The sequence below is a fragment of the Ctenopharyngodon idella genome, chromosome 1, assembly GCF_019924925.1.
Source record: "Ctenopharyngodon idella isolate HZGC_01 chromosome 1, HZGC01, whole genome shotgun sequence".
NCBI lineage: Eukaryota > Metazoa > Chordata > Actinopteri > Cypriniformes > Xenocyprididae > Ctenopharyngodon > Ctenopharyngodon idella.
Genome location: NC_067220.1, coordinates 38,011,234 through 38,035,256, shown reverse-complemented (window position 1 = coordinate 38,035,256; position 24,023 = coordinate 38,011,234). Strand labels below are relative to the sequence as shown.

Here is a 24,023-nt window from a genome sequence, read left to right as displayed (position 1 = left end):
GATTGTTTATCTCATCAGCTTTTTTTTTTTTTTTTTTTTGCTCTTCACAATAGTTAGTGGTTACTGCATATACAGGGTGTAGCCACTTTTATTGCACAAATCTCTTCACAAAATGATTTTAAGAGAATGTCACAAGGTGCAAAATTAGTTGTTCATTCCTTCTTTGCTACAATTGTTTCATCTTATACTCCAATCTCACAATTTTGTTTCTCCATAATGCTTTTTTTTTCCTGCTTCACCACAGCCATCTTTGACATTTGTTTTATTGCATTCTGCTTCACTCTCCTATTTTAACATGCTTTGGACACTATGCTTCATTCACAGAAAGGAACTTCTGCTTTCCAACACAACCAAATGACTTGCTTTCCATCCAAATGACGATGTCATCCAAACTTCGTCTCCGGCCACGTGCTGCCCATGTGACCCAACCACCACGACTGCCCACTGACCTCCCACCCAGAATACCAAATGCGGTGTCAAACACACAGCTTCGATGTCTAGAGCAACACCAACAGCACCTTCATGAGATCCAGCAACGACAAGAGAAACGTAATCGAGAGCAAGAGAGACAAGAAGCAAGAGAAGAAAAACAAGTGAGGAATGAAATGGAGGAGCAGGAGGAGGAGCAGAGGAGAAATTTACTTGAGTTGCAACTTAAGCAGCAGGAGCAAGAACTGAAGCAGCGACAGCAGATCATGCAGTGGCAACAAGAACTTGAACAACAGCAGCAGCAGCAAAAACACAAGGTGCATACACCAGTCGTACTCTCTCCTTCATCAGGACTCTCCACCATCTATGAAACTCTGGAAGCAAGTGACACAGAAGATGAACAGGAGGAGGAGGGACAAAGAGTGGTTGAGGAAGTAGAAGATAAAACATCTTTTAATGTGTGCCCTGGAGAAGACATGCAAAGATGCACTGAAAAAAATGACTCGGCTGATCTTTATTCACAATACTCAACACCTTCCCCAAAGTCTACTACTCAAGATCCACAGCGAGAACTTCAGGACGCTGACCCTGCATCACACCAAGACAGTCCTTCTCCCTTAGCATTTTCTGAGCAACCTCCACCTTTGGAGTTTGACTGGGGCAAGAAGGTGGACATTGTTCACCAGCTCATCAATCAGACATTACTGCTTGCAGGTGATGGTTGCTCGCCCCTTTTTCTGCTACCCGGAGGAGCAGGTGGGACACTCAGCCCCCTCGAAAGCAGCCTGTGGCCCAACTTGTTGCCACCTTTGACACCCCCTTCAGCCACCGTGACGTCTGTGAGCAGCTTCTCACCTGAGGTTCCAGGCAGCTCTGCTCAAGGTGAGTGGACTGTGGTAGAGCTGGAGACGCATCACTGAGGAAAGTTGAATAAGAAGCTTCCCAAATATGAACTTCTGGACTCCAAAAACTTAAGATGAAGGTCCACCAATAGAGAAGCGCATGTTGTAGCATTAGATAATGGAGCCTTGTCTTGAAGGTCTTACGGAGGATGTAGTCACGGATTGGACAGGTTCATTAATTTCAGATCTGCAGTATTTCAGCTAGTATTGGAGTAGAAGATTGGGTAAAAATGAAACTGATACATGCAGAACAGTGTGCTGGACTATCATCATTTTGCTCTTTCTTTGGTTTGTCTTCATCCTGAGAGTTATTCTAGTGCAGTGAGCTTTCATTTCAACTTGCCCCCCCAAAAGCAATGGGAAACTACAGTCCATATTTTTATGCTACTGATACAGCCTCCCTGCCAAATTAATCAGCCATATCTGACCTGCCCCCATGCCAAAAAGCCATTTCCATAAGGTTTAATGGAGATGGCTGGCTTGGACTAAATACATTTTATCTCATTATTGAGCCCTCTACCCACAATGGAGGCAAGATGCCAACTCAGTGACTGAGCAAGTTAAAAGAAAATGGGCTCCTTTCTCTGGCTTCTCTGAGCAAAAGATGAGGTAAATTGAAACATGCAGGTTTCAAATTCAGATCAAGCAGGTTTTTTTTTTTTTTTTTTTTTTTTTCCCTCCGGAAGATTCTGTGCTAATTACAAAAGACCAAAATGGTTTAATTCAGCTCTTGTGCAATTGAATAGCACAAAATGTTATCGAACAACTCCTTTTCTGTGCATTAATTAAATCTACTGGTTGACACAAGATTTACAGGATTAACTACAGAGTGAAGAACGGTATTTTGAAGGAAATTTCATTCGACAACTTTAGTTGCTCCCAATTGCAATGTTTAATTGCAAGTTCAATTACAGATTTTCCAAAGAATGCACAGCTACACGAAACAGATCTTGGGGGGGGGGGGGGGGGGGGGGTCAAAGACCGTTTTTGGTCTAATCCTTATGAAGAGTGACGCATGAAAATTTGTGACCTACAGTTATGATTTGGTTTGTTTTCTGAACTATATGCACTGCTGTAACATTTTATAAATAGCTGACACCAGAACCTTTACCATTCTAGATTTTAATAATAATTTTGTAATTATGAGATGACAACTGTGCAGCTACATCAAATAATCATCTATACTGTGAACCTTCTGAACATTGTGCCTCCCTTACCTGTCTGAACTTTGAAAGACTATCTATGCGAGGAACAAGAAGCAGCTCTCATAACCACACTCATGCAGTTTAAATAAGGTTTTCTGGTTTGCTGTGCCTCAGAATGACTCTCACGTTTAGAGAGCTGGAAGTGCTAAATTAGCACTCTCATACACTGTCACAATAGTCTACCAAGTGTTTACTGTCCCTCCTTGGGGTCAAATTGTTTCATCTCATCTAGTATGAATGAGAAAAAATGTCTTTTTGAAGTGTTCTGCACTGATCTGTCTTTATGTATTTCTCTGCATCTTATCTCTGCGTTAAAGTCTGGGGAAAAAATTAATTATCGGAACAAAGAATTCCAAAGAATCCAATGGGTCACATTATAACTAGGCCTAATATATTCACCCAAATTTAACTTGTATGTCAGATGTTGTACAGTAATTGATGTTTGTGTGTCTGTTGAGGAGTTTTGTTTGTCACATATCTGATTGAATGGATTGACTGAACTTGGCAATTGGTGATTGCCCAGAGAAATGTTAAAGCACAATTTGATTGTTGGAGCTTATCTCGCCTATATCATCTGTTTTGTCGTTTGTGAAGGTACATGTATATTATTTTAAAAAGGGATAATGTTTAAAGTCTGCTTACTGTATTATGAAGAGAGATTATGAAGAGGTTTTATTTCATTTGTGCTATACTGGTGTACTGCTTGTTTGTCCAGTGCTGTGAAGTAGTAGTTATAGATTATATATAGATTATATATAGTACTGTTTTTGACACTGTAATTGTAGAAGAATTGTTACTATTTCTTCTTCTTATATTTTAAAAAAAGAAAAAAAGAAAAAAAAAAAAAAATCAAAGGAACCACTTTGCGTTTTAATCAGGGAACACAGGGATTCCAGGTAGATTGACTTTCACTGTATTTTTGCTGAACTACTGTTGTATAACTTGACATATCACTTTACAATAATGTACAGGGAAAGCTACTGTATAGAGACAGAAACCAGCAGTAAAAATAATGCACTGAAAATAACTCTCTAGCCCTGACTGGGCTGATTTACAATAAGAAGAATGAAGGAATATAACATTATTCATAATGCTTTGCCCACTACACTGATATTTACAACGTTTTCCAACAACCGTGCAAAGACATAACTGCATATGTGTGGTACATTTTCCCAATTTTATGTATATTTTTGTAATTTATATTTTGAAAGGAAGGATTGTTTTATTTCTGTTTTATAGAGAAAAGTAGGCAGTGGGCCAGGACTGCCAGCAGGTTTTATTTCTGGACTTTGCAACCGATTACTTGGACGCCCACTGTATTTTAATGTTTTCATGCAAAATAAAGTTGGTTTGACATTTAATCTTGAACTTTTACTCTGTTTGAGCTTTCCATCAATAGTGAAAATTGTTTATCATATAACAAACTGACATTGCAGAACAACACTAACAACAATAGTCATGAACTATTAAAAAAAAAAAAGTCATTTAAAAATAGACATACTTTGGATTTACAACTTCTATCTGTATTCAGTTACCCATCTGATTTCAATAACCCAAATGCTCTTTCCAGAATGGGTGAGGCCCTGAGCAAGCACAACCTCATGTTTTAAAGTAAACTGTACCATCTATTTCCTGAGAAAGCAGCACCCCCAGCAGGCAGTCTGTGGCAGTGCAGGATGAAGGCTCTTCACTTCCCAGACACAACAGCTGCTTGTACTGACCACAAGGGACTGAACACAACACCCTACAAAACATACACGCACACAATGAATTTAGCAGCTAGGTTTAACTGTTAGTCCTAAATCACATATTTACACATTGCTTGATCTAAAAATGATCTCAAACTGGGTCAGTGCTTGTCTAGGATTAGCTTCGGTTTTTGTTTGCGTATTGTGGAAAGCAAAAACTGTAGCTGCAGTATTATAAAAGGATGTATGATTAGATAGTAATGTAAGTAACCATAACACATATAATCATCTTTTATCCATCTTTTCCTATGAAACCGAGAAACGGGGCAGTATATTACCAATCGGTGATGTCCTCTGGGTCAGGGTACGTCTGGACCCACTGACCAATAGACCAAATCCTTGCCACTCTGCTCTCTCTCTCTGTATTTTCTCCCTCGCATCTTCCGTCTCCATCTTTATCATCTTCTGCCTCAATGACATCCTCACAGCACAGAAAGAAACTGTGAAGGTAGGAAAGTGTTGTTGTAAAGATGAAGATGTGCCATTATTTAGCATTATTCTGTTCTCATTTTGATGATTGTCCTGAGATTTGTACTGGAATTTATAATGTTGTTTATTTTTTGTGTGTTAATAAGCTAAAAATTAAGACATAAGGCTCTTAACACAATATATATAATTCAATCCTATGCCAAAGTGAACAAGAAACTGGATATTTGCTGAGATATTATTCCTACACGTATCATTATTTCCCTATGCATCTAACGTGCTAATATTAAAGTTGCTTTGACTGAAAAATTGATGTTTAAATGACATTTGTTATTAGCTAATAAGTAATATAAACATTATTATAGTAATAATAAAAATTACTATAAAAATGTTACTAAAAATTATAATAAAATGTCCATTCCCCTTATTCCTTTTTAAAAACAAATGGGATGGGACCTATAAATGATTGTCTTTCTGACTAAACCTCACTTACAACTCTGCACTGTCATATGTCTTTCCTTCTCCTTCTCCCTTTATCTCTCGCTCCACGTTCCAGCGCATACGTTTGTATAGCCCAGTACTGGCTGAGGCAAGAAAGGGGGTGGGGCAACAGTACCGGAAGATTGACAGCTTCATGTTGTCTATTTGACACTGGCCAATATAGAAGTGTGAGATACTGTAGAAAGAGATACTTTGTGAAAATCTGCAATGAAGAAAATAGTACTAACTGAAATAATGCAATCCCTGGGTATTTTATGACTACACAGTGATTACACCCCTCACATTTTTGTAAATATTTTATTATATCTTTTCGTGTGACAACACTGAAGAAATGACACTTTGCTATAATGTAAAGTAGTGAGTGTACAGCTTGTATAACAGTGTAAATTTGCTGTCCCATCAAAATAACTCAACACACAGCCATTAATGTCTAAACCGCTGACCACAAAAGTGAGTACACCCCTAAGTAAAAATGTCCAAATTGGGCCCAATTAGCCATTTTCTCTCCCTGGTGTCATATGACTCGTTAGTGTTACAAGGTCTCAGGTGTGAATGGGGAGCAGGTGTGTTAAATTTGGTGTTATCGCTCTCACTCTCTCATACTGGTCACTGGAAGTTCAACATGGCACCTCATGGCAAAGAACTCTCTAAGGATCTGAAAAAAAGAATTGTTGCTCTACATAAAGATGGCGTAGGCTATAAGAAGATTGCCAAGACCCTGAAACTGAGCTGCAGCACGGTGGCCAAGACCATACAGCGGTTTAACAGGACAGGTTCCACTCAGAACAGGCCTCGCCATGGTCGACCAAAGAAGTTGAGTGCACGTGCTCAGCGTCATATCCAGAGGTTGTGTTTAGGAAATAGACGTATGAGTGCTGCCAGCATTGCTGCAGAGGTTGAAGGAGTGGGGGGTCAGCCTGTCAGTGCTCAGACCATACGCCGCACACTGCATCAAATTGGTCTGCATGGCTGTCGTCCCAGAAGGAAGCCTCTTCTAAAGATGATGCACAAGAAAGCCCGCAAACAGTTTGCTGAAGACAAGCAGACTAAGAACATGGATTACTGGAACCATGTCCTGTGGTCTGATGACCCCAAACACACCTCCAAGACGACCACTGCCTTGCTAAAGAAGCTGAGGGTACCTAAACCCTATTGAGCATCTGTGGGGCATCCTCAAACGGAAGGTGGAGGAGCGCAAGGTCTCTAACATCCACCAGCTCGGTGATGTCGTCATGGAGGAGTGGAAGAGGACTCCAGTGGCAACCTGTGAAGCTCTGGTGAACTCCATGCCCAAGAGGGTTAAGGCAGTGCTGGAAAATAATGGTGGTCACACAAAATATTGACACTTTGGGCCCAATTTGGACATTTTCACTTAGGGGTGTACTCACTTTTGTGGCCAGCGGTTTAGACATTAATGGCTGTGTGTTGAGTTATTTTGAGGGGACAGCAAATTTACACTGTTATACAAGCTGTACACTCACTACTTTACATTGTAGCAAAGTGTCATTTCTTCAGTGTTGTCACATGAAAATATATAATAAAATATTTACAAAAATGTGAGGGGCGTACTCACTTCTGTGAGATACTGTACTACATCCAAAACCAGAACCTTCTTTTTGTGCTAATAAAGGATCTGTATCTTCTGACTGAATCCTCACTGTCATTTATAAGTCTGCTGCCTGTCTTGATCTATGATTTTTAATCAGTTTGTACCTCAGTGGATCAGATTCCTCCAGTGAGACGAAACTGAAGGAGGCGTATAGCAACATCAGCTGTTCCAGACGAGAACACAGTTGCTGAGAGAACTGCAAAAGCTGTGATGGATACAAACACAGTGAATATGTGAGTTCCTGCAGTTCATGTTCACCTACAGTGCAGAGTGTGAGATGTGCGGAATAAATCAGTCTCTCACCTGTGTGCGTATATATGTGGACAGAGGTGGGCGGAAGGGGTTGGAGTTTCTGGCTGTCGACTCCAAGTAAGTGAAGTACGGCTGACAAGTTTGCAAAAACATTGGAACAATATGGGCAAACTCATAATTCTGGAGGCAGTCTCGGCTAAAACAACAACATATACAAGAGCAGATTTTTTTAATCAGATGGGTAAGATCATAAGACATTTGGCTGTTAAAAAAGTAGGCTATAGCTTTCTTTTCTGTGTTGGTGTATTTGCTTTTATATTATAAGACTGTCTCTTCTGATATAAAAACAATACTAATAAAAATCCAAACACATATATGTTGGCTTATTAAAGCATAATCAATCATGAGACATGTAACAGAAAAAAACCTTCTTTTTCTAGATATAACCGCACCTCCACAAAAGCTGTGTTTGAAACTCATCTGCTTTGTTCAGCAGGTACTGAAGTTGTTTTTCGACGGGAGAGATTTTTTCATCCATCATTCTCTTATCCTGCCAGGATGGAGAAGTGTTTCCTGCGGCAGTACCTTCATCCAAGCAATACCTCTCATTACCGAAAGAGGGCGCCATTGTAGTGTCTTCTGTAAGCAGTAGCAGTAATTACGCATCAGTGTGCTGCTGGGTTTGGGAATAGATAAATAAATTACAAAGTATTGTTTTCTTCCAGTACCTTCAAAAGTCTGTGTAATCGTTCCTACTTCTCTCAGAGACTGTGTTGGTTCATTTTCTTTGCATAGTGAAGACTCATCATACTCTGTGTTGGCCATCATGACTCAATCAGCAAGCCTGAAACCATGAAATAATGAGCTCTGTGACAAAAAACGTGTCTAAAAATACATTTAAAAGTAACTGACGACTGCATCCTTGCTAACACAATCGATAATCGTCTGCAAACACGTCAACATTAGCCTAGTACGCGTGACAGTAGCACTAAAGATGTGATTTTTAAAAGATGTCATACCTGCAATTTCACAAACTTTGACCGCTAATTGTTGACCTTGCATATTAATTTTAGTCTGTACATTGTATTGCACCTGTGACTAAACTTATAAATACGAAAATAAAATTTACCGTGGGAAAGTGTCGCAGTTTAGAAGTTTGAGTGATTTCACTTACCGTTACCGTATTTGTGTTTCCTCGCCCGTTGTAGTTTCACTAGCCATGACCATATTTGTATTTCCTCGACCGTTGTTAGGCCACTCGTTATGACCATATTTGTATTTCCTACTCTGAACCTAGCTAAGACTCCGAAACCCTCCCAATAACAGGTATCGGAGTTTTACTTATCTATAAGGCTAAATGTTAAATAGGCCTGAATGTTTTCAGTTTACAGTTTATTTAATATGTGTACAAACTCAAATCTTACTTCTTAAGTGGTAGTCCTGTTGCTGCCTTCTCAAGATTTAACCGTGTTACTGATGATCTCATGCGTCATGATAGGAATACTTTTAAATTATTTTATGGAATAGTTTTAAATTATTTAAATAATTAGTTCACATAAATATAAAAAATATAAAATCTCATAAAAAATTGAACTCATTCTACAACCTGTATGATTTATTTTTTCGTAGGGAAGATTTGATTGGTCAAAATCAGTGCATTGCAGGTTGAGTCATCAATATTTTTGGTCCCTTTATCAAGATGTGATCTTGTCAACTTTGTTAACTTTGTGAGAAAAAAAAATTGTGAGAGAAAGTGTATGTCGCAGTTAACCTTTTTTATTATTGCGTAATGGAAAGAAGCTTCCATAGATTTAAAGGATTAGTTCACTTTCAAATGAAAATTACGTTGGTTACGTAAGTTGGTAGAACGTAACGTAAGCTTTTTGAACGGCGAGAGTTTTAGACTTTCTTCGTAAGTTGAATAGGAAGGCGGTCTGGCGGAAGGAAGCTAGATATTTTACTTCATAAACTTGTTAAATTTTTTTTACACAAACACATCGTTTCGCTTCAGAAGGCCCTTTTCAGAGAAAAATAATGACAGTCGCACACATTCAATGTTAAGTAGTCTATCGTATTTAGAATGTTTTCAATAGCTAGCCTTGTTTTTTTCCTAAGTAAATTTAGTCTTAGTTGAATGTTGTTCAGTTAAACACTTTAAAAGCTTAAACGTTTAAAAAATAACGAACTTTTTATTGTAAAATACAGATTTATTAACCACTTGAACCTTTGAACATATATATTTTGCTGTGTGAATCAACAGCTGAAAATGTTGCCTGCCATGAGGGAGTGATGAAACCAAATTCATTTGCTTGTGGACACAATGCGACGTCACGTGACTCGCAGGAGCGCGCAACCGGCGTACTGCCTGCGTCCACAGTGCTCGCGCCCGGGGATAGTAAACGTCCCTCCCGCGCGAGCCATCATCACTGGCGCGAGGTACACACTGGCGAGCGGCGACAGTATCTTTTTCAGAGGAGCGGATTGTTGTATTATTCACCGGCTGTGAATGTGAACTCCTCGGGCCTCGTTTGATGATGAGCTAGCAGTTGAACTGAATATACGCGTTGGTGTTTTTAGGTGATAAATTGAGAAGGAAAGCTGAACTCTTTTGACCAGTTACCCTGCCCAATGCGGTACATGTATTCAGCTGTAACGAGCTCCACCAGAAGAACTATTTCAGGACGCTATCATGGAAAAATACGTGCGACTTTACTGCAAGCTGTCGATATGCCAGATATAGCTTGATTGAACATTGCCATTCATATAGCTAATGATTTTATATCATGTTTTACTTGTAGTTGTTTTTATTTTAAATTGAAGGAAAGCGCATACTAGCTTCGGTTATGTCCAGATGACAACCTGCATCAGGTCTGACAGTGATGCAACAGCATTTATTACATGTACAGAGTTTTAATAAGTCGTTAAACCGCTGCTGGATCTTAAACTGTTGCATTGAGAGCTGACATTGTCGGATATCATTGAGAATCTTGGAAGAGGAGGAACGACAATTTGGGTGTCCTGAGACAAACGCCAATTCAGATACAACGATGGCAAATGACTCCATCCAAGTAAGTTGACTTCTTATTACAGAATAAACCCCGCAAAATCTCACAGTTATGGAGTATTCCACCCTGCTAGTTAGTTCCTAAAACCGCTCACGTGTTTTATTATACCAAAATAATCCCATGGATTTGGGAGGCAGACAATAGAGTTGCTTTTAAGACCCAGGAGATGCCTTCACTTTTACTTAGAAAGCTCATCTGAATGGAAGAATGGCTGAGCTTATCTCTAAAGCGATGTGGTCCCCCATACATCCTTCATCTGAGGGGCCATTTCTCTTCCATAATGGTGTAAAGAGACATTTCTGGTGGCTAAACACAGACAAAGTGTTTGGGTTGTACACTAAATATACTGCAGTTCATTTAGAAAACCCTGTTGAGCTTGATAGCTTGGGTTGTTTCAGACCTGTTCTGTGTTAAACACCAATATTTATGTTTTCTCATCATGGTGTGCCAGAGAATTGTTCACATAAAATCTTATTGAACCGGAACAAGTGAAATGAAGACAAAGTTTAAGCCTTCTATAGATAATCTTCACCCTTTTATGATTTCTGGAAAGTGTTTAAAGAAATGTTTTATGTGTATGTCTATTTATGGTCAATTAAATATTAGCCAGCACACTTGTGTTATGTAACATGGGCACATGTGTTGACCAGATTCTTTGGGAAAAATGTCAAAAGCAGTTGAAAACATGTTTAACAAGAAGCTTTACAAGAGTAATGTGTAGCACCATTAACTGGGCTAGTGATAGTCAATATATATGACAGAGTGATCCAACGACATTGTCATTTTCAGCGGATTATCTGAATAACCAACTTAGTCGATTAACAGATGGATTCTTTTTTTGTTTCATTTTCACTATTTTGTAAATCTTTCTGTTTTAAATAAAATTTTTTGGAATTAAATAAATATTGTGTATAGTAGGCTACATTTTATGGAGTAAAAATTGATGCAATTTTAGGCTTTAAAGAGTAATTCACCCCAAAATAAAAATTCTGTCATCATGTAGTTTCAAACCTGTATAACTTTATTCTGTGGAACACAAAAGAAGATATTTTGAAGATATTTCAAGAAGAACCTGTTTTGGTCACCATTGACTTCTATTGTATGGACATTTCTCAAAATATCTTTAATGTTCCACAGAAGAAAGAAAGTCATACAGTTTTGGAACAAAATGAGGGTAAGTAAATGATGACAAAATATTAAATTTCAAATTTTTCAATTAAAAATAATTGAAAACAGAAAAGATTGTGGTAGATTTTTAAACTGAAAAAAGGGAGAACCCTCCCATTAAAAGTCATTTATTTGCGCTCTAAACAATGCTGGGTTAAAAACAACCGAAATTGGGTTGAAAATGGACAAACCCAGCGATTGGGTTAAATGTTTGCCCAACGTGCCGGGCAGTTTGATTTAACCCAGCTATTGTTTTGAAATTACTATATGGCTGGCTTAAAATGAACCCAAAATGCGTTGGAAATTAAAAATCGGACACAATCACTAGAGGCAACAATAATCATCAAAAGGTGAACATTTATTCATAAGCAATTTAATACAAGTTTTTTATTTCATTATTATTCATTAAACTTATTAATAAATGTTAATTTATTAAACTTATTAATAAATGTTAATTTCCAACATACTTTGGGTTCATTTTAAGCAAGCAATACAGTAATTTTTGCAACTTGGGTTGTTTTTAACCCAGCTTGTGAATAACCCAAGTGTGAATAATATGCTGAAATGGACCAAATATCGGCAGATGAATCAGCCTGGCTGATTCATTGAAGGCCACCAATGTTTTTCCAATTTAAACCTTTCTGTAGATATTCATGAAATATTGCTGAATGTGACTGATTGTTGTCAGAATTGACCAAATACTTGCAGACAACATGAAAAACACCACCAAAGTTGTAGTCCTACACATATTTTCCCTGTTTCATGAAGTATCTCCTACATGGTTACAACTAACAATGTGGACACAGCCTCACACATGCACTTGTGTCCACACATAGGATGACTAAGCAAGAACACTCATCAAGAATGTGAATGTGATTATGTCAGCGACTGAATGACAACAGCTGATTCACCTAATGAGCATCATTTTTGTTGTTGTTTTGTTGAGAAATCCCTCAAGTTTCAAATTCATAGATGCAGAGATCTTATCTTTCTTATCCTCACAGCAGGAGATTCTTTACACAGATGCATCTCACCAAGCTGACAGTCTAACAGTTTAGTTGCTCAGTAGATTACTAGTTCACAGATGGAGCTGACAGAACTTAATGTTATGTGCTAGGCTAGCACGTTCTGCAAAGCCTTATCCCTGTGAACTCAAATGTCCTGTTGTGTATCTGTGTGTTTTATTAAGTAAGTTCCCAGACCTCTACGCATTAGACCAGCTTAATGGGGTTTGAAGAGTAGGCTAATTCCCTTTTTCCTGTCCTGTCTTCACTTCACTGGCTTTTAACACAATTGCGTATTGTTTTTGTCAATAGTACATACCATCAGCAAATCGATGTGCTTGTATGTAGGTTTATAGAATTAGGTATGCAGTGTACCTGTTTGGCTTATTTTGTGTGTCGATGGAAATGGGAAGTTAATTTTATCTAGTAAGCATTTTTAGTGCAGTGAACACAGCTGGTTGAAGGAGTAGTTCACCCCAAAATGAAAATTGGCATTATTTATTCTCTAAAAATGTTGTTTTGCCCATACATTTATATCTTCCCTTCTGGTAAGTTGTTAACACTGTGATCATGTTGTAAAGTCACTCGAGTTGAACTCCAGTTCTGGTTGAGTCTGATTCACTAACAAATTGCTCGGATTAGTTTTGTGAACCAAATCAAACAAGTCTGACTCAAAACAGCGACTCCTGAATGATTTGGATGTGGTTCTTCTCTTAAAGTTGCCCTGTAGTCAATAATTTTATCCCTAAAACTCATCACCAAAATGACATTAAAATTTTTTTCCTGTGAAACAAAATCTTCATGCCTTAAAATAGCTTGAATGTAACTCTACACCCTTCCTTCATTTAGTATATGCGGAACAATGAATATGGTAATTATCCCCACCTCCACTCGCTCACACGAGCTCAGAGATCCACTCGGTCAACTTACTGAGGTAAACGCTGCACAATTGCATCGCTCTTAATGTTATGTGTCCGACGGACACATAACAGTAAATTAATATGATTAGCCTTTTGCTTGACTACGTTATCAAACAGCTGATAATGCGTTGCTAATGTTACACAAACCATGTTCCCGTTCGCCATCTCAGAGTCAGACAGTTGCCTTCTAACAATCAGCATCCTTACAAGCGCTTTGAATAATGTCGGTGGAGAAAGGCATATAGTTCATCATCATAACATTGTAATATACATCATACACCTGCCATATTGCTAAATCTACACAATTTATAATATTAACAGAAAAAATACCGGGATAACCTGGCTTCTTTTGAGACTCCCTTGCTTCACGGCATAGTAATGTAGGGCCCTGTGATTTCTGTGATGCAGAAAATGTGGATGGAATCGCGAAATCCAGTCATAAAAAATGGAATTTAGTATATAACGCGGAATGTCACGGAATTTGTCAAATTTTTGATGAATGAATAAAAAGCAGGTCAGTACACTTGTCAAATCGCGATGTAGACTAGTGTCTGTGAATATTAAACCACAAAAAGACTATTTAAATATGAATCCTGCATGTCTGTGTGCCTCTGAAATGTATGACGGAGAAGCGCGGTTTCATTTACCGCGTGCACACACATTGAAGCATGTGCGACGCTCGCGGTGTTTTCATCCTCTGTCGCCTCACTATATGAGGAAATGAACGCAAGAAATTCATCTCCAGAGCCGCTCTGAAAGTCACTTCATCAGCATTTAACCACTTCGTTTGAAAAACTATCGTCATAAACAGAGAAACTCAAAGCTTTTGGCAACCCATCAAAATAAAAGTTTGATTTAACTTGGCAGAAACATATTACAGAAACGTTAAAACAGAAAACAGAATTTGGTAAAAAATAAAACAGAATTTGAGGGGAAATATATAGGGCCCTAAAAAAATTTAATTTTTTGTTAAACTTTTAATAATTTGAATACGTTTCATTATTTCAATTAATGAGAGATGCTTTTTGATTACTAAAAATTTATTTAACCACTAAAATGGAGTCCAAAAAGAAAAAAACCCCCAACAGAATCCATAAAAAATAAAACGGAAAAAACGGAATTTGGGAAAAAATAAAATGGATTTCATAGGGCCCTAGTAATGATATGCCAGAGCCCGCTGGCAAGTTGACGTGATTGGTTACAAGGTAGTTTGTGACATTAGAAACACCAGTGATTTCAAACATGCGTTTTTGAGACTGTCTTTTGTTTCACTGCAGTTTTAAAGAGAAAATACTCAGCAATGGTGTTGACTTATGAATTTGCACATGGTTTGTCTTAAAGCATGTTAAAAAACACCACATGGACATAAAAACAACATTAAAAACTTGATTTTCACACACTTTAAAAAAAACAAAAAACAGTATTTTTGGTGTTCACTCTAAAAAGTAAAGGTTCTGAAAGGGTTTTTTTGCAGCGATGCCACAGAAGAACCATTTTGGGTTCCCCAAAAACCTTTAGTGAACAGTTCTTAAAAGAGCCATTATTTTCTTACTGTAAAGAACATTTTAAAAATGTATAGACCTTATGTAGCCCCGCCCCTTTTCAGCACTGCACCCGTTGTCTTTTGACTTCTGGTTTGTATTTCCACAGCGATCTTACGTATTTATGAATGATCTGCTCACTTTAAAATCTTCCCGGTCTACTGACATTTGTAAAGAAATCTGCTTTAAACATTACAATGCTCATGATAACTTTCATTAATTCTACAACAAGTAAATCCACTTCACTACTTCAGCTAGTTATTCTTTGACAGCAATGCCATAGAAATATACAGAGCTACAAAGTTCAAAGACAATATTATAAAGATGGCGGCGCACTTGTTTCTCTGGCGCATAAGGTCTATAAACAAAAGTATTTTAAATTTTTTTTTATTACAGTTAACATTTGGATTTGATTTGGCGAGGATGCTCAAAGATGAGCTAGCCAAGAGCAAACTTGTCAGTCTCTATCTGTATCTCTGTTGGCCAAAAAAGTTATTGCTGAGATCTGATTGGCCATAGTGTTTGGCTGATGGTGCAGTTTTGGAGGGGATCATGAGGGCATGAGACTGACACTCAGGCATAATGGACTCCATTGTGTTACTACCACAGCTCCAGATCGTATTCACCATTGACTTTATGTTGTGCTCTTCCGCCACACCCTCAGCCTATTTACTGACCCCTATAGTGTGTGTGTGTGTGTGTGTGTGTGTGTGTGTGTGTGTGTGTGTGTGTGTGTGCTGGTGAAATGCTGCTGTCATGTTTGTGTTGACCTCCTGGGGCATATATAAGTCATTGTTTAAGCCTCGGATTGGGCTAACTTGTATTTATCTGGTGGTTTCCATAAATATTTATTTTTTGCCTTTTGTGTCCTATTATTCAAGTCATCATAGGGCTGCTCACTAGTGTTCATGTTTACATGTAGAGATGCATTTTTTTTAAAAATTTGCCAGTATTGATTAATATTGGAAATTTAATTGTGCATGTTTGTTTCCTTTATATTACCCTTGCTGTCAATTGATTTAGGTTGATTTTTAAAGACATTAATAGTTTAATAACCTATATCCTGGTGAATTAGCTTTCGAACTTGATTTTGACTTTCGGGAATTGATTGGATGATTGTTGTTTGCTAATTGCTGTATTTTAGGAGCCGTATATTAGGAGCACTGAGGATAGCAATTTGCTGAAACGTCTGCTCATGCTCATTTGTTTTTAATTCACTTGCACTTTGCACTTTATTGCACCATGCAATTTATAAAATATATTTTGTACTTCTAGACCCATTCAGTCTTTATTGGATTCAGTGTGCGGTCAGCTATTTTTTCTGTTTTGCCTAATTGCTGTAATCACTCATGTGAGTGAAAGGTTCCTGGAGGACCGTCAGTATTGACTCATTACACAAGAATTTAATTGATAATTTATTAATTTATTGGTTATTGGGCATACCATGAATATACAGGTGCTGGTCATATAATTAGAATATCATCAAAAAGTTGATTTATTTCACTAATTCACTAATTATAACTGACAACTAAGGAAAATCCCAAATTCAGTATCTCAGAAAATTAGAATATTGTGAAAAGGTTCAATATTGAAGACACCTGGTGCCACACTCTAATCAGCTAATTAACTCAAAACAACTGCAAAGGCCTTTAAATGGTCTCTCAGTCTAGTTCTGTAGGCTACACAATCATGGGGAAGATTGCTGACTTGACAGTTGTCCAAAAGACGACCATTGACACCTTGCACAAGGAGGGCAAGACACAAAAGGTCATTGCAAAAGAGGCTGGCTGTTCATAGAGCTCTGTGTCCAAGCACATTAATAGAGAGGCGAAGGGAAGGAAAAGATGTGGTAGAAAAAAAGTGTACAAGCAATAGGGATAACCGCACCATGGAGAGGATTGTGAAACAAAACCCATTCAAAAATGTGGGGGAGATTCACAAAGAGTGGACTGCAGCTGGAGTCAGTGCTTCAAGAACCACTACGCACAGACGTATGCAAGACATGGGTTTCAGCTGTCGCATTCCTTGTGTCAAGCCACTCTTGAACAACAGACAGCGTCAGAAGCGTCTTGCCTGAGCTAAAGACAAAAAGGACTGGACTGCTGCTGAGTGGTCCAAAGTTATGTTCTCTGATGAAAGTAAATTTTGCATTTCCTTTGGAAATCAGGGACCCAGAGTCTGGAGGAAGAGAGGAGAGGCACACAATCCACGTTGCTTGAGGTCCAGTGTAAAGTTTCCACAGTCAGTGATGGTTTGGGGTGCCATGTCATCTGCTGGTGTTGGTCCACTGTGTTTTCTGAGGTCCAAGGTCAACGCAGCCGTATACCAGGAAGTTTTAGAGCACTTCATACTTCCTGCTGCTGACCAACTTTATGGAGATGCAGATTTCATTTTCCAACAGGACTTGGCACCTGCACACAGTGCCAAAGCTACCAGTACCTGGTTTAAGGACCATGGTATCCCTGTCCCAGCAAACTCGCCTGACCTTAACCCCATAGAAAATCTATGGGGTATTGTGAAGAGGAAGATGCGATATGCCAGACCCAACAATGCAGAAGAGCTGAAGGCCACTATCAGAGCAACCTGGGCTCTTATAACACCTGAGCAGTGCCACAGACTGATCGACTCCATGCCACGCCGCATTGCTGCAGTAATTCAGGCAAAAGGAGCCCCAACTAAGTATTGAGTGCTGTACATGCTCATACTTTTCATGTTCATACTTTTCAGTTGGCCAAGATTTCTAAAAATCCTTTCTTTGTATTGGTCTTAATTTTCCTTAGTTGTCAGTTATAATCATCAAAATTAAAAGAAATAAACATTTGAAATATATCAGTCTGTGTGTAATGAATGAATATAATATACAAGTTTCACATTTTGAATGGAATTAGTGAAATAAATCAACTTTTTGATGATATTCTAATTATATGACCAGCACCTTGTAATTTATCGCCTTATCTGTATCGAATAGAATTTTTAAGGATTAGTTCACTTCTGAATTAAAATGTAATCACCCCCATGTTATCCAAGATGTTTATGTCTTTCTTTCTTAAGTCAGAAAGAAATGATGGTTTTTGAGGAAAACATTCCAGGATTTTTCTCCATATAGTGGACTTCAACTGCTACAAACGGATTGAAGGTCCAAACTGCAGTTTCAGTGCTGCTTCAAAGGGCTCTACACGATCCCAGATGAAGAATAAGGATCTTATCTACTAAACAATCGGTCATTTTCTAAAAAAAAAAAAAAAAAAAAAAAAAAAAAAGTATACTTTTTAACCACAAATGCTCGTCTTGCACTAGCTCTGCGATGCGCCACGCATTACGCAATAAAGTTGTAAAGGTCACGTGTGATGTAAGCGGAAGTACCACGGTAGGGCAAAAAACTCCATCTCATTTTCTCCTCCAACTTCAAAATCATCTGGTGTTGTTTTACCTTTTTTTTTGTAAAGGCCGTTTGACTTAGTGTTTGCACGTTCGCTTTGTAAACATTGGGTCGGTACTTTGCCTACGCCACGTGTGGCGTGACCTTTCCAACATGATTATGTAATGCGTGGCACATCACAGAGCTAGTGCGAGATGAGCATTTGTGGTTAAAAAGTATATAAATTTGAATTTTAGAAAATGACCGATCGTTTCACTAGACAAGACCCTTATTCCTCGTCTGGGATCATGTAGAGTCCTTTGAAGCTACACTGAAACTGCAATTTGGTACTTCAACCCATTGGTAGCTGTTGAAGTCCACTATGGAGAAAAATCCTGGAATGTTTTCCTCAAAAATGTTAATTTCTTTTTGACTGAAGAAAGAAAGACAAACATCTTGGATGACATGGAGGTGAGTAAATTATCAGGAAATTTGAATTCTGAAGTGAACTAATCCTGCACATCTCCAGTGAAGAGCACACTGGTCTGGTGTATTCCTGTCTTTAAGCTAATCAACAGCTGGTTTAATACTTTTGATGGGTGGTTTAGAAACTCGATCGCTTCCCTCGCCATTTTTTTCCCCCAAGTGTAAAACAGCTGCATTTTCTCATGACCTCATAAAGGCAAACTCTGGCCATGTGTTCCATAGCCTTGTTTTCATTCCAGCCCCTCCCCTTTGTGACATCATCAGTTCCGTTGCCATGATGAGTTCTGCTCATTATCCAGCGTTCTGAAGCATTAGAGCAGCTTGCATAACTGTTCCATTGCTAAAACCACACTTTCATTATTTCATTGCTTTGGGCTAGTCCTCCATACATTGATCTTGATGTGAAGTACTCAATCGCTGTGTAAATGCTCTCTTTCTCTTTCATTCTCTTTATCTAATTGTTCATTGTAGCTTAACTGCTTGATTTGTTATTCAGAAAGAAAAAAATGCCACTAATGTATCAAACATTGTTTTCTATGTGTGTGTGTTAAATTAATGTTCTATCATTATGCTAATCTCTGATTTTTACAAAGCACTTAAAAACCACTGTTTCCTGGTTCAATACAGGAATTTCATTTTGACTCGCCCCATGAAATCATTTATTTGGAAGCCATCCTGTTAATACATCCCAGAGTGATGAATATTTAATGCTGTGAAAGCCAGCATACTCTGCAGAAAGACACATCCACACTGTCCTGTTGCTCTTTGTCTGAGAGAGCATGCAACAGTTAGGGTGTTGTAAACTGATCCGCAGGGTGTAGTAGCGCCTGTAATCTCTCTCTCTTTGCTTCTATCTCTCTCTCTCTTCCCTCTTTCTCTTTGTGAAACACCAGCTGCTCTGCTTCTCCCCCTCCTCGACTCCAAAATTCCCCTCTCTGTCTGTCTCTCCCTTTTATCAGACCGGTCAGCTCTCCGTCACTCCCCCACCTCGCTTAGATTTCCAGGCTCAATTTAGGATTCAGGCACTCTCTTTGGAGATCGGATTCCTCTGAGAGAGAATACGTTGAATTTGAGCCTGAATTTGGGGGGTTTCCCTGTTTTATGTCCCTGATAAGATTATCATTTGTACCCTTCTGAATCATTCTGTTAATCAGAAGATTGTGTCACTCTGTGTTGTTCATGGTCGGAAAAAATAGAGCAAATAACTAGTGGTTGATTGAAGGATTAGTTTTAGCGTTAGGATTTATTTTATTTTTAAATTCATTTTGTTTTGTTTACCCCATAAAATCAAAATTACACTTTTACTCAATTTTTTGGCTTTGAGGTCATACTCCTAACAGAAGACAATATGATCTTAATTATTTACACATTTAAACTTTACAGTCTTTTTATAAAATTGTACTATTTTTATGCGTACGTGTGAATACACAACAATGTTTAGTACATCACAGAAAAACAAACATTACTTTTGCAAGCCATAACAACACATGATCAATAAATGTAAGCTGTAGTGTCAATACTGCTTTGGCCCAAAAGGTCAACTGGCCTGAAACTCACCCAGCGTCATTAAGCCATCCATTGTTGATCCCAGTTTGGTTTCCATTTCCCAAAAGCATCATTAGCCAACGTTATCAGCATAATTCGATGATTCTGTGTTTCCCGAAACCATAGTTCCAACTAGAGGTGGGCGATATGACCGAATTCTTATTTCACAATATGAGACATTTTATTTCACGATAACGATATATCACAATATAGTTATTTTGTGTTATTTTATCTCACTTCTGTTATTAAAAATAAGCAAAAAGAAGCAAATTACAAACAATAGGACAAATAAAATCTAACAAAAATGTGAATTAAATTAAGTTTTTCAGGTACAATAGATTTATTTCACATGTAGTTAGAATTAGTAAGTCGACTTGTGTAGACCATCAGCTGGTTATTTTAGTTTATAAAGTTTTAAATATGGATATGTTTCATAAAAAACCCAGTGCTTCGCTTCAGAAGGCCTTTATTAACCCCCTGGAGTCGTATGGATTAAGGCTGATTTATACTTCTGCGTCGGACCTACGCTGGAGCCTCTGCGCCGTAGGCTATGCATCTGTTTTCATTTATACTTCTGCGTCGTTGTCCGCGTCGACGTGCATGCAGACCACTAGGAGGTAATGTTGAGGATCAAGGCAAAAGCCGAAGAAGAAGCAGCTTGTCATGTACGTTGCCAGAGAAGCTTACAAATAGAAGCGGCAAATAGGTAACAACTTTTGTTGTAGTTTGACTGTATGTGTCCCCTGAAACAGTGTTTTTTCATTCATGTGGAAGTTGAAAATGCTCGCTCTTCTCAGATTGATCCGCGCCAGTTTTTTGACCTGATGGAGGGGTTCTAGCAGACCAATCACAGCGCCTGCGGTCTGCGTAGAATTGACGCATTGTTAAATTTTTGAAGAGGTGCATGTCAGGCTACGTTGTAGGCTACACGTGCTACACACAGCCTACGCCGTAGCTACAGTGTACACTCGAAGCAGAAGTATAAATCAGCCTTTACTTTTATGATGGATGGATGCACTTTTTTGGACTTCAAAATCAGGAGTGCCATTCACTACCATTATAAAGCTTGGAAGAGCAAGGATATTTTTTAATATAGCTCCAATTGTGTTTGTCTGAAAGAAGATAGTCATATACACTTAGGATGGCTTGAGGGTGAGTAAATCAGTGATAACCATAGCAATGGACAGAACAAAACAATCTGATACTGTAGGCTATGTTAAATGATCTTTGGTCTAATAGACCTGCCGCTTTATGTAATGTGATAGGATAATATTCATTTTTGGGTGAACTATCCCTTTAATTCGATCTCGAACTGATTAATTTCTAGATATTATACTCCACCATCTGTGTGACGAAATTAACTATACTGTTGAACCGACGTGGTTCGAATGATGTGTGACAAAGTTATTATGTTTTTGGGAAACAGTCCTGACTAGCTAGATAGTTTCTCCATCGATGCATCGTACTATGGTGGTTAAGCAGTGAGTTACGTCGTTGTACAGGAAACATAAAGTAGGGTGGCCAGTGGCTGATCATATGTCTACGCAAAAAAGAATTTAATAATAGCAAATTAGTCCTACAAAAATGAACCACTAATTTTCTCAGATGTTTACAAAAGTATTTGAAAACGGCAAAATGAGCATTATGTAAGCTGTTGTTAGATTTTGGAACTGTTACACAAGCAGTTTATGCAAATATTTGTTTTTATATTATTAGGTGGGAAGAAACTGCAGTCACACCTCAGTTGATAAGCATATTACACTCATTCACAGTAGAGCGTGCGAGAGAATGTTTTATTTAACAACAAAGTTAAATCGAGGGTTGCCATTCCCAAGAGACCTTTAACTAACACATTATGAAGTTGTTTGGTTATTTATTTGTCATTTCAACATTTCTGTTCCTTATAAAGGTAATTTGCCTAAGGCCACAGATTGTCTTTTTGGCTCAATGTAAAAGTGGGAATTGAGAAGTGACGCTTTTGAAAATACTTGTTACGAATGAAATGTGAAAGAAAAGCTTGGTTTTTTTTATTGTCTGTCACATTAGAAAGGAGGATGTGCACACGCTTTCCTGTTTGTGTACATGACCACGTGCGTGTGTGTGTGTGTGTGTGTGTATGGCCGTTCGTGTGTGTATTTAAAGTCCCTGCAAAAGCAATATGAAAATGTGTTTTGAGTTTGTCACACCACAGAAAAATGTGTTATGAACCACCCAGGCAAATTTGAAAGATTAATAAAATGCCAAGTAGGCTAAATGAAATAAGTTATCAAAATCTTGAAAAAGTAAGTAGTATTCTCTGCTCTCAAACGCTGGTGGCGTGTCCGCTGTCGGCGCTGAAACCACGCTTCCTTGTGAGAAAGATGCCATCTCTCTCAACTTACTTGTCTAATGAGTCAAACATACTGATGCATATAAACAAAAGAATCACGTTAAAGGGTTAGTTCACACCAAAATGAAAATTATGTCATAATTTACTCACCCTCAAGTTGTTGTTTGTAACCAGGCCGCTTTGGGGCACCATTGACTTCCATAGTAGGAAAAAAAAATACTATGGAAGTCAATGGTGCCCAAGAACTGTTCAGTTTCCCACATTTTTTAAAACTTCTTTCTTTGTGTTCAACATAACAAAAACATGTATACAAGTTTGCAGCAACCTGAGAGTGAGTAAATGATGACAGAATTTTCATTTTTGGGTGAACTAACCCTTTAAAGGGAAAGTTCACCCAAAAATGAAAATTCTGTCATTAATTACTCACCCTCATGTCGTTCCACACCCGTAAGACCTTCGTTCATCTTCAGAACACAAATTAAGATATTTTTGATGAAATCCGATGGTTCAGTGAGGCCTGCATTGACTGCAAGATAATTAACACTTTCAGATGCCCAGAAAGCTACTAAAGACATTTTTTTAAAACAGTTCATGTGACTACAGTGGTTCTACCTTAATATTATGAAGCGACGAGAATACTTTTTGTGCGCCGAAACCCCCCCCCCCCAAAATAACGACTTCATTCAACAATATCTAGTGATGGGCGATTTCAAAACACTGCTTCACGAAGCTTCGAAGCTTTATGAATCTTTTGTTTCGAATCAGTGGTTTGGAGCGTGTGTCAAACTGCCAAAGTCATGTGAAACATTGAAATTTCTAAACACTTATGACGTAACACAGCCTCGTTTACTGAAATCACATGACTTTCACGCTCCAGACCACTGATTTGAAACAAAAGATTAGTAAAGCTTCAATCCTGAACACAGAATTGGTGAAAAACTGTTTAAACGGTCTAATGCCACAATTCAGTACTACATAGTTCACAGTCTTTGTAATGTGTTTCAGCAATACATTTGTGACATTTATAATGTGTTTAGAAACATTTCTCAGAATTGACTTTACAGGGACTTTAAGAAAGAGAGAACTTCTCCGGGTCAATGTGTCTCAGCCCAGTCCCTTGACTCTGGGTGGGTCTAGTATTTTACAGGGTACTTAGTCTGAATAATACTGTATCTGTGCGAGATACATTCTCGGCTACTACTCTTTCAACAATCATATTATTCATTCAATCTTAGATGACCTTTAAAATTAAGCTATAAACTACAGTCGTAAATGATCCACTCCAGGAAGAGATGGACTGATTTCCTCATTTAGACACACGGATAATAAGAGAGATACATTGCAGTAGAGTAACAGTGACATGCAGTCCTTTGTTTAGCTGATCATAGTTTTTTTTTTTATTCACCAATAGGATCAGTTGGTTTGCACAAGGAAGCTTTGTGTTTTATGCAAATACATTATCAACATTCAGTGCATTTCAAACATGACAGATATATTCCGCTTCCTGGTTATTTTTAGACGTTTATCAAACACATA

The 24,023-nt window shown here is 38.1% G+C and overlaps 2 protein-coding genes across 6 annotated transcripts in view; one reads left to right on the top strand and one right to left on the bottom strand.

Annotated features, from left to right (window-relative positions):
- Positions 1-3,354: 3,354 nt before the first annotated feature.
- Positions 3,355-23,222, bottom strand: c1h19orf67 (chromosome 1 C19orf67 homolog). Of its 5 annotated transcripts, XM_051905561.1 has the most exons (10): positions 23,100-23,222; positions 22,915-23,013; positions 20,171-20,290; positions 7,801-7,916; positions 7,525-7,711; positions 7,124-7,268; positions 6,925-7,025; positions 5,204-5,386; positions 4,563-4,724; positions 3,355-4,280 (listed from the first exon to the last, which is right to left on the bottom strand). In XM_051905561.1, exons 4-10 carry the CDS (start codon positions 7,898-7,900, stop codon positions 4,136-4,138), a joined length of 1,023 nt encoding a protein of 340 aa, XP_051761521.1. In that variant the 5' UTR covers positions 7,901-7,916; positions 20,171-20,290; positions 22,915-23,013; positions 23,100-23,222; the 3' UTR covers positions 3,355-4,135. The 5 variants fall into 5 exon arrangements, with proteins under 5 accessions (XP_051761521.1, XP_051761512.1, XP_051761540.1 ...); XM_051905552.1 differs by having other exon boundaries at positions 22,915-23,216; XM_051905580.1 differs by lacking the exon at positions 22,915-23,013 and having other exon boundaries at positions 23,100-23,200.
- pkn1a (protein kinase N1a) overlaps positions 9,517-24,023 on the top strand; it is a 53,200-nt gene continuing 38,693 nt past the window's right edge. The window contains exon 1 of the mRNA XM_051905532.1: positions 9,517-10,140. Within this exon, the coding sequence (XP_051761492.1) occupies positions 10,120-10,140 (21 nt within the window). The 5' untranslated portion in view covers positions 9,517-10,119. The remainder of the gene's footprint in view (positions 10,141-24,023) is intronic.